General features: G+C 43.0%; 1 protein-coding gene across 2 annotated transcripts in view; it reads right to left on the bottom strand.

Moving 5' to 3' along the window:
- Positions 1–285: 285 nt before the first annotated feature.
- The window catches only part of LOC115112461 (switch-associated protein 70-like), a 31,668-nt gene continuing 16,838 nt past the window's right edge, over positions 286–15,115 (bottom strand). For both annotated transcript variants that reach the window (XM_029639542.2, XM_029639543.2), the window contains 5 exons: positions 4,376–4,483; positions 3,867–4,033; positions 1,713–1,911; positions 1,157–1,253; positions 286–979 (listed from right to left, as the gene is read on the bottom strand). In XM_029639542.2, coding sequence (XP_029495402.2) covers positions 861–979; positions 1,157–1,253; positions 1,713–1,911; positions 3,867–4,033; positions 4,376–4,483 — 690 coding nt within the window. In that variant the 3' untranslated portion in view covers positions 286–860. The remainder of the gene's footprint in view (positions 980–1,156; positions 1,254–1,712; positions 1,912–3,866; positions 4,034–4,375; positions 4,484–15,115) is intronic.

Genomic DNA, 15,115 nt, shown 5'->3' with positions numbered 1-15,115 from the left:
TGAGTTACAGCAGAGCACACCACAGTATAATATTACTGTGAGTTACAGCAGAGCACACCACAGTATAATATTACTGTGAGTTACAGCAGAGCCGTAAACAGATGCTTTAACTCATGAAACCACAAGAGGGCATCGGCCAAGTCTTTCATAGGAATATTACTGAAGGTTCCACAGTTCCCACAGGCAAACCAGGAAATTACATTTTAAATGGTTAGATTGAAAAAAATGTTTTTGAATGAAATGTATCAAATATATAAATCAAGGCTGAGCATATCTAACCCAGAGTCATATATACATGCCATATTTATTTTTCACTACTCGCCTATTCTAACACATATAATTCTCACATCCCTCATCCAATAAAACAGACAGCAACAGTATAAAGAAATGTCTTTAAATATATTTTATAAGATACACTACTTATGCGTTGGCATTTTAGCATTTTAAATAGAAAACATCTTATTACTTTTATCTTATTACTTTAATCGTATTACTTTCTCATGACATTATTTAAAAAAATAAGTTGAACATATTATTCACTGAATATCTACAGCTCTATTTCCTGGTTAAAGACCACAGAATGGTGAAACACTTGGAATGTCAAAGCATTGGCACATTAGTAGGGTTGCAAAATTCCAGATATCCTGGTTAGAAGATTCACAGAATTAGGAGAAAATAAGCAGGAAATCCAGAATCCAGCAATCGGGATTTCTGGAGATCCTGGACATTTTGGGAAAGTTTCAGGAATTTTGCAACCATACACATAGTTAATTCTCAACAACAATATGACAACAGTATCGTGATGCTACACGATCACAGTAAGATGTCTGGACCATCAGGTAAGAAGCACCATCTCTAGTCTACTGGGCTGACTGGTTGTGGTTCTTCCTCTCCTGCCAGGACTTCTTCCTCAGGTCCAGCTCAGTGTCTGTGAAGGCTGCTGGGCCCCAGTTAGTCATCCTCTGTGGTCCTTTATCACCTTCACAGACAGAAGGAGAAAGAAAACATCACAGACTGTATTCAAACAATAGATCAATAGAACAAAGACATGAATAGCATTGTAATATGAGTATGGAGAGGAGAACAGAACAGAACATGAACATGCAGTGGAGGACATTCTACTATGGTGATGTTGGCCTCTCTCATTCTTACTTACCTGGCTGGATGAGACGGACCAGTCCCTCATGCTTGGCCACCTTGTCCTTCCAGCTCTTGGTCTTATTAGCTGCCTGCTCCAATTTCATTCTCACCTCCTGTAACACAAACCCACACACATAGTTTATCCATATATCTCAATGATGGCTAAGTCCCTTTAAGTAATAAATAAGTTATGCTGTTGTTCTTGAAGTAGAGACAGTTCTCAGTGAAATCACCACTAGATGGCAACAGAGTGCAAGAAGAGACCTCTATGATAGTTTTGTGTTGTGTCAACAGTTGACAGAGGAGTAATTCGAGAAGAAGGCACGTTTGGTGCCAGGGACGGACTGTCTGTTTCAGGCAGCCTTCCACTGACTCAACACTATCTTCAGCTGAATAAAGACAAGTAGTTGCTCACAGACATATAGGTCAAAAGGAAGTACTTCCTGCCAAATTAGTTGTAATCTTGTTTATGAAATGTCCCGGCAAAACCTTACTTTAAGTGAAGTGTTAATAGGGGACATGGTCCCTACTAACAGCCATATTGAAACACAGACAGGGTGTTGTTCTCTGACCTCGTACTGCTCCAGCGCTCCGTGCCTCTCTCTCTCAAGTCTCTCCAGCTGCAACATGGCTGCTTGCAGGGCCATCTCCTTGGCCAGCCGCTCGCTCTCCAGCTCCTGCTTCTCAGCCTGGGTCTGGGAGATGGCTCTCTGCTGCTGCAGGTGGATTTGCTCCAGCTCCGCCCGCTTGGCTGACTCCTCCTCCAGAAGCCTGTGTACATGCAGAAACAGACACACCACATGAACCAATCACAGACAGACTCAAACAAATGCTGGGTGCAGAAGCCTGAGAATGTGAACGTTAACATCTATACACAGCCTACTGATACACTGTTTTTGTGTGATAATGTACACTACATCTGTGTGTGAAGTTGTGTACCACATGGCACCATTTTCCCTATATAGTGTACTACCTTTAACCTGTGCATGAACACTGAGTGTACAAAACATTAGAAACACCTGCTCTTTCCATGACAAAGACTGAGCAGGTGAATCCAGGTGAAAGCTAGGATCCCTTTGTCATGACTGACCATGAGAATCCAAATAGGTCAGATCAGGTTTACAATGAATAACATCAATCAGACCCCATTTCACCCGTAGATGGGGGAGGAAATAACTAGTGGGGATTGACACTCACGTCCTGTTGTAAATCAAGGGAGAAGATCCAGGCTTGCGCTCTCCAAATTCACCAAAGGAATGTTCTTTGTCTCAACAGACCTTTTCCCACTGAAACTCTAACACGTTAAAAAGTGAATAATGGAACAATATTTCTAACGTAGAAAGTGTCATTTTGTTTGTTGTTTTGTGATGTCATTAAAAATGTTATGAAGAAAATACTGTAACTTGGAAAGTATACATACCACATGGAAGAAGTTTCCATACTATGGGTTGTGCATGTAATATGGAAAATTGAGTTTTTTTGTTTAAGAGAGGGATGTGATTTGAGAAGTTATAAGAGATCATTGTTTTCCAAAACATTGCACAGTGAGTAATCACCACCCCAGCGTGAGGTCAGGGAGCATGACTGCCTGCCGGAACCTTAAACCTTTCGAGCAAAACGTATAAATGATGGGTTAAGAAAAAAACACATTGAACCAGAAAAAGTGTGAAGCAGCAACTACATGTTTAAAATGGTTTGAACTGTGAATCTCACGAGGTGGAGACGATAAACTCACCTCCAGGACAATCACTGGAACGGCTGTTTAGCTGTCCTAAGTAAAGTATCTTCGAAAGCGAATTTAAGTAGGACCATCCTGTTACTCTGCTCAAACCATTGTATTACGTTACTCTCATCCCCCCACTGGGAAACCATTGATACAGCTGGCTGGCCTATCTTCAAAGAAGTATCTTCAAGAGTGAATGGAAGGAAAATCAACTCTGTAGTTCTGTTCAGGACTACACAACAAGTCCCCAGATACTGGACAACTACGCAGAAGGACAACAGTAGAAGAGTTGTTTGAATCATTTGACAAAAAAAGGTCCAACACCCTTTTCAAGGCTGCCCCGTTTACCGAGAGATCCCAGGCGAACCCAGGCATTTCACGTAAATACATTTATCATGTCTAGCTCAAAGCGGGCGGCGGTTCGTGTGCAAAGTATATGGTTATTGTAGGTGAGAGTAGTTTCTGAATGTGGCAGTGTTAAGTGGTTCTGTCCCTCTATCTCCATCTCTTCTTTAACAAGCATCCATGTTGTTGTCATTCCGCTGGGGATAATAACCGGTGCAGAGTGTGTGTGTTTATCCTGTGTTCTCATTTAATTAGCTAGTAAATAAATAATTAAACCAATTTGTGTAGTACTGAATCATAATTAAGGCTCGGGTTTTTGCAGATGCAAGGAGGTTACGACTGCTCAGAATGATGATATGATATTATGAGGATATGAGGTTATGATTAATAAGTTGACTGTTTATAGATATGATAGGTAAAGACCTTTCAGAGTTTAATTCGGGAGATGGTAACGCTTTAAAGAACCACTCTCGTGGTGCCCCAGATCCTAATTAGTTAATTGCTACATGATTAATTTAATTAATTTAAACAGTTAGTTAATTAGATAAATATGAGGGCAAAAGGGAAAGCAACTCAATATTAGAAAGGTGTTCCTAATGTCTTGTACACTCAGTGTATGGCTACTGTCTATGAGTGTGTCAAGTGTGTTGCATCTAACCTGGTCTGTAGTTTGCGCATGATCTCCTCATCCTGCCTGGCCTGTCTCTCATCCTCTAGTGCATCCTCCAGGCGGTGGTACATGTCCTCCAGCTCCCTGACACGCTGCAGGTACTGCTCCAACTCACTGGACTTCTGGGCCACCTGCTCCTCCATCTGCTGACGAACCTGACAGGGGACAATGGACACACACAGGTTGATATGATAATCTAGACACAGATATGATTGCACACACGCACACACACGTGCACACACACCACCACAGTACAAAGCAGCATGTGCTGTACATATGACAATCAATTCTGTTTAGTGTAGATTTTCCCAGATAACTCCATAAATAATACTCATACTGTGAGTAATAGTAATACTAATAGTAATAATACTTGGTTATACATCAAACGCAATGATTCAAAGTCATGAGAGAAGTCTTGCTGAGTAATACGTTGTTGCAGTGATTCTGAGTATTAACTTCCTGGAACAGAGCTAGAGTGTAGCTTTGTGGTTGGTTACCATTTTCTCTCTCTCCAGGTCTGTTCTGTAGCGGTCCTGCAGGTCAGTCTGGGTCTGTTTTCTCCTCTGCTCCTCCAGAGTCGCTGTGGCCGCTGCCTCCTCCAGTTTCTGTCAGAAGCCAAGGGAGAGGAAGCCTTAACACTAGAAAAGCCTAATGTTAGTTGGCTACTAATACATTGAACTTGCCAGGCAGTTTATTAACTATCTGCTATCTAAATAACTACCTAACATTTATTGACTTGATTATTCAAATAATTCTTAGCTAAGTGGTATAGTCGTTGTGCGTTAATTCTGGCTAAAGATTACTTCCAGCGCCGACAGAGATGGCTGCCTCGTTTCGCGTTCCTAGTCCCACGACTCCATTTTGTTGCTCCCAGCCTATAGACAGAGACTAAAACAGGAAGCTCCCGCGCTCAGGTCTGTTCAACGCTGGTCTGACCAATCTGATTCCACGCTTCAAGATTACTTTGATCATGTGGATTGGGATATGTTCCACACTGCGTCAAACAACAACATTGACGAATACGCTGATTCGATGAGCGAGTTTATTAGCAAGTGTATCAGCGATGTCGTACCCACAGCAACTATTAAAACATTCCCAAACCAGAAATCGTGGATTGATGACAGCATTCGCGCGAAACTGAAAGCGCGAACCACTGCTTTTACCAAGGGCAAGGTGACCGGAAATATGACCGAATACAAACAGTGTAGCTATTCCCTCCACAAGGCAATCAAACAAGCTAAGCGTCAGAATAGAGACAAAGTAGAGTCGCAATTCAATGGCTCAGACACAAGAGGTATGTGGCAGGGTCTACAATCAATCACGGATTACAAAAGGAAAACCAGCCCCGTTGCGGATCAGGATGTCTTGCTCCCAAATAGACTAAACAACTTCTTTGCTCGCTTTGAGGACAATACAGTGCCACGGACACGGCCCGCTACCAAAACCTGTGGACTCTCCTTCACTGCAGACCAGCTGGCTGGTGTGTTTACGGACATATTCAATCAATCCTTATCCCAGTCTGCTGTTCCCACATGCTTCAAGAGGGCCACCATTGTTCCTGTTTCCAAGAAAGCTAAGGTAACCGAGCTAAACGACTACCGCCGTGTAGCACTCACTTCCGTCATCATGAAGTGCTTTGAAAGACTAGTCAAGGACCACACCACCTCCACCCTACCTGACACCCTAGACCCACTCCAATTTGCTTACCGCCCCAATAGGTCCACAGACGACGCAATCGCAACCACACTGCACACTGCCCTAACCCATCTGGACAAGAGGAATATCTATGTGAGAATGCTGTTCATCAGCACAGCTCATAACACCATAGTACCCTCCAAACTCATCATCAAGCTCGAGACCCTGGGCCTCGACCCCGCCCTGTGCAACTGGGTCCTGGACTTCCTGGCGGGCCGCCCCCAGGTGGTGAGGGTAGTAACAACATCTCCACCCCGCTGATCCTCAACACTGGGGCCCCGCAAGGGTGCGTTCTCAGCCCTCTCCTGTACTCCCTGTTCACCCACGACTGCGTGGCCATGCACACCCTAACCCTAACCCAACTCAAATCATCAAGTTTGCAGACGACACTACAGTGGTAGGCTTGATTACCAACAATGACGAGACAGCCTACAGGGAGGATGTGAGGGCCCTCGGAGTGTGGTGTCAAGAAAATAACCTCACACTCAACGTCTACAAAACAAAGGAGATGATCGTGGACTTCAGGAAACAGCAGAGGGAGAACCAACCTATCCACATCGATGGGACAGTAGTGGAGAGGGTAAAAAGTTTTAAGTTCCTCGGCATACACATCACGGACAAGCTGAATTGGTCCACCCACACAGACAGCGTGGCTGAATAAATTTGGCTTGTCACCAAAAGCAACTTTTACAGATGCACAATCGAGAGCATACTGTCGGGCTGTATCACCGCCTGGTACGGCAACTGCTCTGCCCACAACTGTAAGGTTCTCCAGAAGGTAGTGAGGTCTGCACAACGCATCACCGGGGGCAAACTACCTGCCCTCCAGGACACCTACACCACTCGATGTCACAGGAAGGCCATAAAGATCATCAAGGACAACAACCACCGACCCACTGCCTGTTCACCCCGCTATCATCCAGAAGGCGAGGTCAGAACAGGTGCATCAAAGCAGGGACCGAGAGACTGAAAAACAGCTTCTATCTCAAGGCCATCAGACTGTTAAACAGCCACCACTAACATTGAGTGGCTGCTGCCAACATACTGACTCAACTCCAGCCACTTTAATAATGGAAAAATTGATGTAAAATGTATCACTAGCCACTTTAAACAATGCCACTTCATATAATGTTTACATACCCTACATTACTCATCTCATATGTATATACTGTACTCATCTACTGCATCTTGCCATTTTTGATGTAATACATGTATCACTAGCCACTTTAAACGATGCCACTTTTATGTTTACATACCCTACATTACTCATCTTATATATATATACTGTACTCTATACCATCTACTGCATCTTGCCTATGCCGTTCTGTACCATCACTCATTCATATATATTTATGTACATATTCTTCATCCCTTTACACTTGTGTGTATAAGGTAGTTGTTGTGGAATTGTTAGGTTAAGATTACTCGTTGGTTATTACTGCATTGTCGGAACTAGAAGCACAAGCATTTTGCTATACTCGCATTAACATCTGCTAACCATGTGTATGTGACAAATAGAATTCGATTTCTACTCCGATTTCAGAACACTGAGTGTGCCAGAGTACAGAATAACTGATGAATTTACAAACGCTCAACACCCGTTGAATATGGTCGGTGTCAGTAAAAGTCGCAATAAAAAAATAAAAACGTAATTAAATTGTTGCCAGCAGCACAGTTACAGTCAGCAATGCTATGGACAACATAAAAACAGCCTAACCAGCTCTGCTAGGGTGAGTAAAATGGTCAGAGTGATGTTTACGAACACCCAAAATCGTAATATGTCTAGCTAGTCATTTGTTATACTAACAAGCTAGCAAGAGGTTGCATAGCAACAGCATCAACTTCCGGTAGACAGGAGAAGCGCTAGTACTCAACTGAAACGATACTGAAACATTTGTTTACAATATACTAAAATGATATGTAGTATATATGTAGTATATACTCATTAAGTATGTATACAGTATGTTAGTATGGGTATTCAAACACAGATAGTGATTTATTACACATAGAGTCATGATTTAAAAAATAACATTAAAAAGACTCCATGGGGGCTTTAAGGAACATGAAATCAAGAAAATGCATTTCAAAAGAACAGAATGGCATATTTTGAGTTTAAATATATTACTGTGGCTTGAGTGTTGCGCATGTATTCATTATATTATATTATATTTTGAAATCGAGCTCAAGGGGTCATTTTTAAGAGTTGTTTAACAAGGACATATTGCAGAATCTGCTCTTTCTGATACTATAATACATATATAGACATCACAACTACCTGCTTGTGACTCTGTAGGCTCTCCTTCCCCTGCCTCTGTGTAAATATGTATTACTACCACTACGCTGCTGTTCATTGATTATTGATTTCCATTACTATAAGTATTTATCCATTTATTCTGCTACTGGTCATTATTACTCCTGTTTACATTAATATATTACCATTAGTATATTACCATAAGTATTTATATATTCCTGCTACTGGTCACTTTTCAGCACTTTTCAGCCCTGCAGTGGCGCAACGGTCTAAGGCACTGCATCTCAGTGCAAAAGGCGTCACTACAGTTCCTGGTTCAAATCCAGGCTGTATAACATCTGGCCGTGATTGGGAATCCCATAGGGCGGCGCCCAATTGGCCCGGGTTTGGCTTGGGTAGGCTGTCATTGGAAATAAGAATTTGTTCTTAACTGACTTTCCTAGTTATATAAAGGTTTGAAAAATAATGTACAGTATTGTGCAAATGTGAAAAAATGCTGTCAAGTAAAAATGCTTTCAAAAATAGACATGTTATTATATATTTATCAATTAACAAAATGCAAAGTGAGTGAACAGAAGAAAAATCTACATCAAATCCATATTTGGTGTGACCACCCTTTGCCTTCAAAACAGCATCAATTCTTCTAGGTACACTTGCACACAGTTTTTGAAGGAACTCGGCTGGTAGGTTGGGCCAAACATCTTGGAGAACTAACCACAGTTCTTCTGTGGATTTAGGCAGCCTCAGGTGCTTCTCTCTCTTCATGTAATCCCAGACAGACTTGATATCAGGGCTCTGTGGGGGCCATTCCATCCCTTCCAGGAAGGACTCCTTGTTCTTCTTTACGCTGAGATAGTTCTTAATGACTGTATGTTTGGGGTCATTGTCATGCTGCAGAATAAATTTATAGAATTTACATTTATATTTTATAAATTTAAATGTATAATTTATAGAATATATAGTTTAGGTGTAGTTTCGAGGGGCTATCATCTGTCTCGCAGGCTGGCTGCCAGTGAATGACTGGCGGTGAATGAGGGGCAGGGGGAATGTCCTCTTAAAATGGCTTATAACACAAATTATGTTTGTGATAATAAGATTCTAACAACAACAGTGTGTTATATAGACTTATTTAGGAAAAATCAAGGACGGGGTGGACATGGCTTTAAAAATGGCAGAGTAATTAAAAAAGTACATTCGCTTTGAGTCAACGTGACAGTATTAATTCAGCCTTTACACTCTCAAATAAAGTTTACTTTGATAAGGAACTTACCTTTAAAAGGAACTTGCCTTTAAGTTTGGTCTAAAGGAGAAAAAACTGATATTGCTTTTCAGTGGGACAAGCTACACTCATTAGACTTATCGGACCCCTTTATCATATGTTTATCCTTTATAATTGTGACAATACAGCAACAAAATAATATTTAAACAATTGAACAGTGGTAGTTGATCGGATTTTGTTTGACATTTTAGTCATTTAGCAGATGCTCTTATCCAGAGCATCTTACATATATTTTCATACTCCCCCACCCCCTTGGGAATCAAACCCTCACCCCTGGTGTTGCAAGCGCCATGCTCTAAAAACTGAGCTACACAGGATTTGAGTTGAGAACTTGAGTAGAAAAGAATGATGCATAAGAAGAAAAGCTGGGCCTCCAGATGCTGGTGCAAAGGGGGAAGTGGGTAGTCTGAGACAGATCTAGATAACCAGCAGACCAGCACCGGAATACAGGCATTAGCTCTTTCACAGGTGTCCCTGAGCCAGCTACGTTTGCATAAGTGCTTTTCCCCTCTTCTCAGATCTAATGAAAAACAAGGCAACAGTAAACATGTCGTCGTCCCCGAAGGATGCAGCCCCCCCCCCTTGGGCCAATCAGTGTCATTTTATAAATTACGGATCTCTATGGCAAGATGAATCATTCACCCATGTTTAGTCAAAATCGGGCCAGTGGTGTCTGAGATATCGCTTGGGTTAGCTAGACTCATATCCCTGAGCATGTGGGCCAAAATTCATCACTCTGAGTCAAACAGATTAACCCCCTAAGGTTGATGTCCGAGCCCCATGGAAATCTAATTAGCATATAATACATTGCATTGGATGAGTCTCAATCCACCGCATCCGCCTATGTTGCACTTCCGCATCTGAGGTGAAAGCTGACAAAGCTAGAGCGGTCAGACCATGAGACATCCCAAAAATCGGGCTTCTCACAAAATCATCTGTAGCGTCCGAAAGTTTTGGCCTATAAACTATTTTTCTGCTCTAGGATGCCCACAGGCCTCACAAGACTCTTCTGAAGGTCCCCCAGTACCAATTGAAAAAAAATAATGGATGTACTGTATATATGGAGACTGTTTAGTGCGTTAAATACATGTAAAGAAATATATATATACTAATGTTTATTGATTTTTCTTATATCTTTCAGATATAGGACAAACACTTCAGAACAAACGTCCTTTAGATTTTTTGGTGGGGACTATCCGTTGTTCTATTTAGTGAATCTGTTATTCAATGCATTTGTGTGGGCTAATAGCAGTAAGGCCAAATAACAATTTTCATTAAAAAAAAAAAGGCATATATTTGCATATATAGGGTTGAATGGCGGGAAACCGGTTACCGAGATTTACATGGATTTACCGCCCAAAACCTCTCCCTTTTCCAAGGATAAATAACTGCGAAAAAACATTAAATTATAATAAATGATTTACATGAACAGCATGGTGTGAAATGGAACTGTTAAATGATATGCGATGTCTAAATCTGTCTTCTCTACAGCCTCTGCATGATGAATCGTCAACACTCAGGGTGGGGGCAGACAGCCCATCTCAGTATAGAACGCAGTTCACAATGCATGTAGACCTATTATTTCATCATGGTAACTTTGTGTTCTTGTGACAGGTAGGCCTATATTTGCTGCAGCATAGCCTATGCTACAGCAATATAAATACAGAATGCACATCTAATTGACCCATATCCATCTAGCTTTCCAGGGTCACTTAATTTTTTTATTGTAAAGATTTATTTTAATTTTATTGGAGCTGCAGAGTGATAAAACAACGTGTCACTCGAAATTCGTTGCTGTAAATCAGTGCATGCGCGAGCACTCTCTCACAGTCTTTCTCTCTCCATCAACTCCATTCAAATTGCATCCAAAATAGATAATTCTGTTCTAGATTGATATATATCCCTACATATAGATGTCCTAGCCTACCTCTTTCAGGTAATAAATGTGTATTTCACCTTTATTTAACTAGGCAAGTCAGTTAAGGACAAATTCTTATTTTCAATGACGGCCTAGGAACAGTGGGTTAACTGCCTGTTCAGGGGCAGAATGACAGATTTGTACCTTGTCAGCTCGGGGGTTTGAACTTGCAACCTTGCGGTTACTAGTCCAACGCTCTAACCACTAGGCTACTCTGCAGTAGTAGCTTTATATTTAGCTAATTATCAATGGTTATGCATAATAAGATTCTAACATAACACTCAGAGCTCTTGTACTTCCGGCGCCGACAGAGATGGCCGCCTCGCTTCGCGTTCCTAGGAAACTATGCAGTTTTTTGTTTTTTTACGTGTTATTTCTTACATTAGTACCCCAGGTCATCTTAGGTTTCATTACATACAGTCGAGAAGAACTACTGAATAGAAGATCAGCGTCAACTCACCATCAGTACGACCAAGAATATGTTTTCCGCGACACGGATCCTGTGTTCTGCCTTACAAACAGGACAATGAAATGGATCGCATGCAGCGACCCAAGGAAACGACTCCGAAAAAGAGGGAAACGTAGCGGTCTTCTGGTCAGACTCAGGACAAGGGAACATCGCGCACCACTCCCCAGCATTCTTCTTGCCAATGTCCAGTCTCTTGACAACAAGGTTGATGAAATCCGAGCAAGGGTAGCATTCCAGAGGGACATCAGAGACTGCAACGTTCTCTGCTTCATGGAAACATGGCTTACTGGGAAGACGCTATCCGATGCGGTGCAGCCAACGGGTTTCTCCACGCATCGCGCCGACAGAAACAAACATCTTTCTGGTAAGAAGAGTGGCGGGGCGTATGCCTCATGACTAACGAGACATGGTGTGATGAAGGAAACATACAGGAACTCAAATCCTTCTGTTCACCTGATTTAGAATTCCTCACAATCAAATAAATGTAGACCGCATTATCTTCCAAGAGAATTCTCTTCGATTATAATCACAGCCGCATATATCCCCCCCAAGCAGACACGTCGATGGCTCTGAACGAACTTTATTTAACTCTTTGCAAACTGGAAACCATTTATCCGGAGGCTGCATTCATTGTAGCTGGGGATTTTAACAAAGCTAATCTGAAAACAAGACTCCCTAAATTTTATCAGCATATCGATTGCGCAACCAGGGGTGGTAAAACCTTGGATCACTGTTACTCTAACTTCCGCGACGCATATAAGGCCCTGCCCCGCCCCCTTTCGGAAAAGCTGACCACGACTCCATTTTGTTGATCCCTGCTTACAGGCAGAAACTGAAACAAGAGGCTCCCACGCTGAGGTCTGTCCAACGCTGGTCAGACCAAGCTGACTCCACACTCCAAGACTGCTTCCATCACGTGGACTGGGACATGTTTCGTATTGCGTCAGATAAAAATATTGACGAATACGCTGATTCGGTGTGCGAGTTCATTAGAACGTGCGTTGAAGATGTCGTTCCCATAGCAACGATAAAAACATTCCCTAACCAGAAACCGTGGATTGATGGCAGCATTCGCGTGAAACTGAAAGCGCGAACCACTGCTTTTAATCAGGGCAAGGTGTCTGGCAACATGACCGAATACAAACAGTGCAGCTATTCCCTCCGCAAGGCTATTAAACAAGCTAAGCGTCAGTACAGAGACAGAGTAGAATCTCAATTCAACGGCTCAGACACAAGAGGCATGTGGCAGGGTCTACAGTCAATCACGGACTACAAGAAGAAACCCAGCCCAGTCACGGACCAGGATGTCTTGCTCCCTCCCAGGCAGACTAAATAACTTTTTTGCCTGCTTTGAGGACAATACAGTGCCACTGACACGGCCTGCAACGAAAACATGCGGTCTCTCCTTCACTGCAGCCGAGGTGAGTAAGACATTTAAACGTGTTAACCCTCGCAAGGCTGCAGGCCCAGACGGCATCCCCAGCCGCGCCCTCAGAGCATGCGCAGACCAGCTGGCCGGTGTGTTTACGGACATATTCAATCAATCCCTATACCAGTCTGCTGTTCCCACATGCTTCAAGAGGGCCACCATTGTTCCTGTTCCCAAGAAAGCTAAGGTAACTGAGCTAAACGACTACCGCCCGTAGCACTCACTTCCGTCATCATGAAGTGCTTTGAGAGACTAGTCAAGGACCATATCACCTCCACCCTACCTGACACCCTAGACCCACTCCAATTTGCTTACCGCCCAAATAGGTCCACAGACGATGCAATCTCAACCACACTGCACACTGCCCTAACCCACCTGGACAAGAGGAATACCTATGTGAGAATGCTGTTCATCGACTACAGCTCGGCATTCAACACCATAGTACCCTCCAAGCTCGTCATCAAGCTCGAGACCCTGGGTCTCGACCCCGCCCCTGTGCAACTGGGTACTGGACTTCCTGACGGGCCGCCCCAGGTGGTGAGGGTAGGCAACAACATCTCCTCCCCGCTGATCCTCAACACGGGGCCCCACAAGGGTGCGTTCTGAGCCCTCTCCTGTACTCCCTGTTCACCCACGACTGCGTGGCCACGCACGCCTCCAACTCAATCATCAAGTTGCGGACGACACAACAGTGGTAGGCTTGATTACCAACAACGACGAGACGGCCTACAGGGAGGAGGGTGAGGGCCCTCGGAGTGTGGTGTCAGGAAAATAACCTCACACTCAACGTCAACAAAACTAAGGAGATGATTGTGGACTTCAGGAAACAGCAGAGGGAACACCCCCCTATCCACATCGATGGAACAGTAGTGGAGAGGGTAGCAAGTTTTAAGTTCCTCGGCATACACATCACAGACAAACTGAATTGGTCCACTCACACTGACAGCGTCGTGAAGAAGGCGCAGCAGCGCCTCTTCAACCTCAGGAGGCTGAAGAAATTCGGCTTGTCACCAAAAGCACTCACAAACTTCTACAGATGCACAATCGAGAGCATCCTGGCGGGCTGTATCACCGCCTGGTACGGCAACTGCTCCGCCCTCAACCGTAAGGCTCTCCAGAGGGTAGTGAGGTCTGCACAACGCATCACCGGGGGCAAACTACCTGCCCTCCAGGACACCTACACCACCCGATGTTACAGGAAGGCCATAAAGATCATCAAGGACATCAACCACCCGAACCACTGCCTGTTCACCCCGCTATCATCCAGAAGGCGAGGTCAGTACAGGTGCATCAAAGCTGGGACCGAGAGACTGAAAAACAGCTTCTATCTCAAGGCCATCAGACTGTTAAACAGCCACCACTAACATTGAGTGGCTGTTGCCAACACACTGTCATTGACACTGACCCAACTCCAGCCACTTTAATAATGGGAATTGATGGGAAATTATGTAAATATATCACTAGCCACTTTAAACAATGCTACCTTATATAATGTTACTTACCCTACATTATTCATCTCATATGCATACGTATATACTGTACTCTACATCATCGACTGCATCCTTATGTAATACATGTATCACTAGCCACTTTAACTATGCCACTTTGTTTACTTTGTCTACATACTCATCTCATATGTATATACTGTACTCGATACCATCTACTGTATGCTGCTCTGTACCATCACTCATTCATATATCCTTATGTACATATTCTTTATCCCCTTACACTGTGTATAAGACAGTAGTTTTGGAATTGTTAGTTAGATTACTTGTTGGTTATCACTGCATTGTCGGAACTAGAAGCACAAGCATTTCGCTACACTCGCATTAACATCTGCTAACCATGTGTATGTGACAAATAAAATTGGATTTGATTTGATTTGATTTTGATTTGATCCCCATGCAAGAAAAGCTAGACTAGAATAGCTTGCTGGACACACATTATTTTTGCATTTCTTATACCAATAGACTATTCGAAGAGGGATGCAAGCCCTTGTTTACTGAATGTTAAATACAGCAGCCAATAGAACCCAGTTAGGCAATAGCAGTTACTGATTCAGAGCCATAACCATTCAATCTTCATGAAGAGAAGTGAAAGCCATGTGCATCTAATTCTAGTCCTATATTATTCAAGGATGACATTAGAATGATGACGATAAGGACTATGAAATGTACTTTATTTAACCATTGAAAG

This window comes from Oncorhynchus nerka, linkage group LG27, assembly GCF_034236695.1.
Source record: "Oncorhynchus nerka isolate Pitt River linkage group LG27, Oner_Uvic_2.0, whole genome shotgun sequence".
Taxonomy (NCBI): domain Eukaryota; kingdom Metazoa; phylum Chordata; class Actinopteri; order Salmoniformes; family Salmonidae; genus Oncorhynchus; species Oncorhynchus nerka.
Note: the sequence above shows the minus strand (reverse complement) of the source record. Positions and strands in the feature narration are given on the sequence as shown.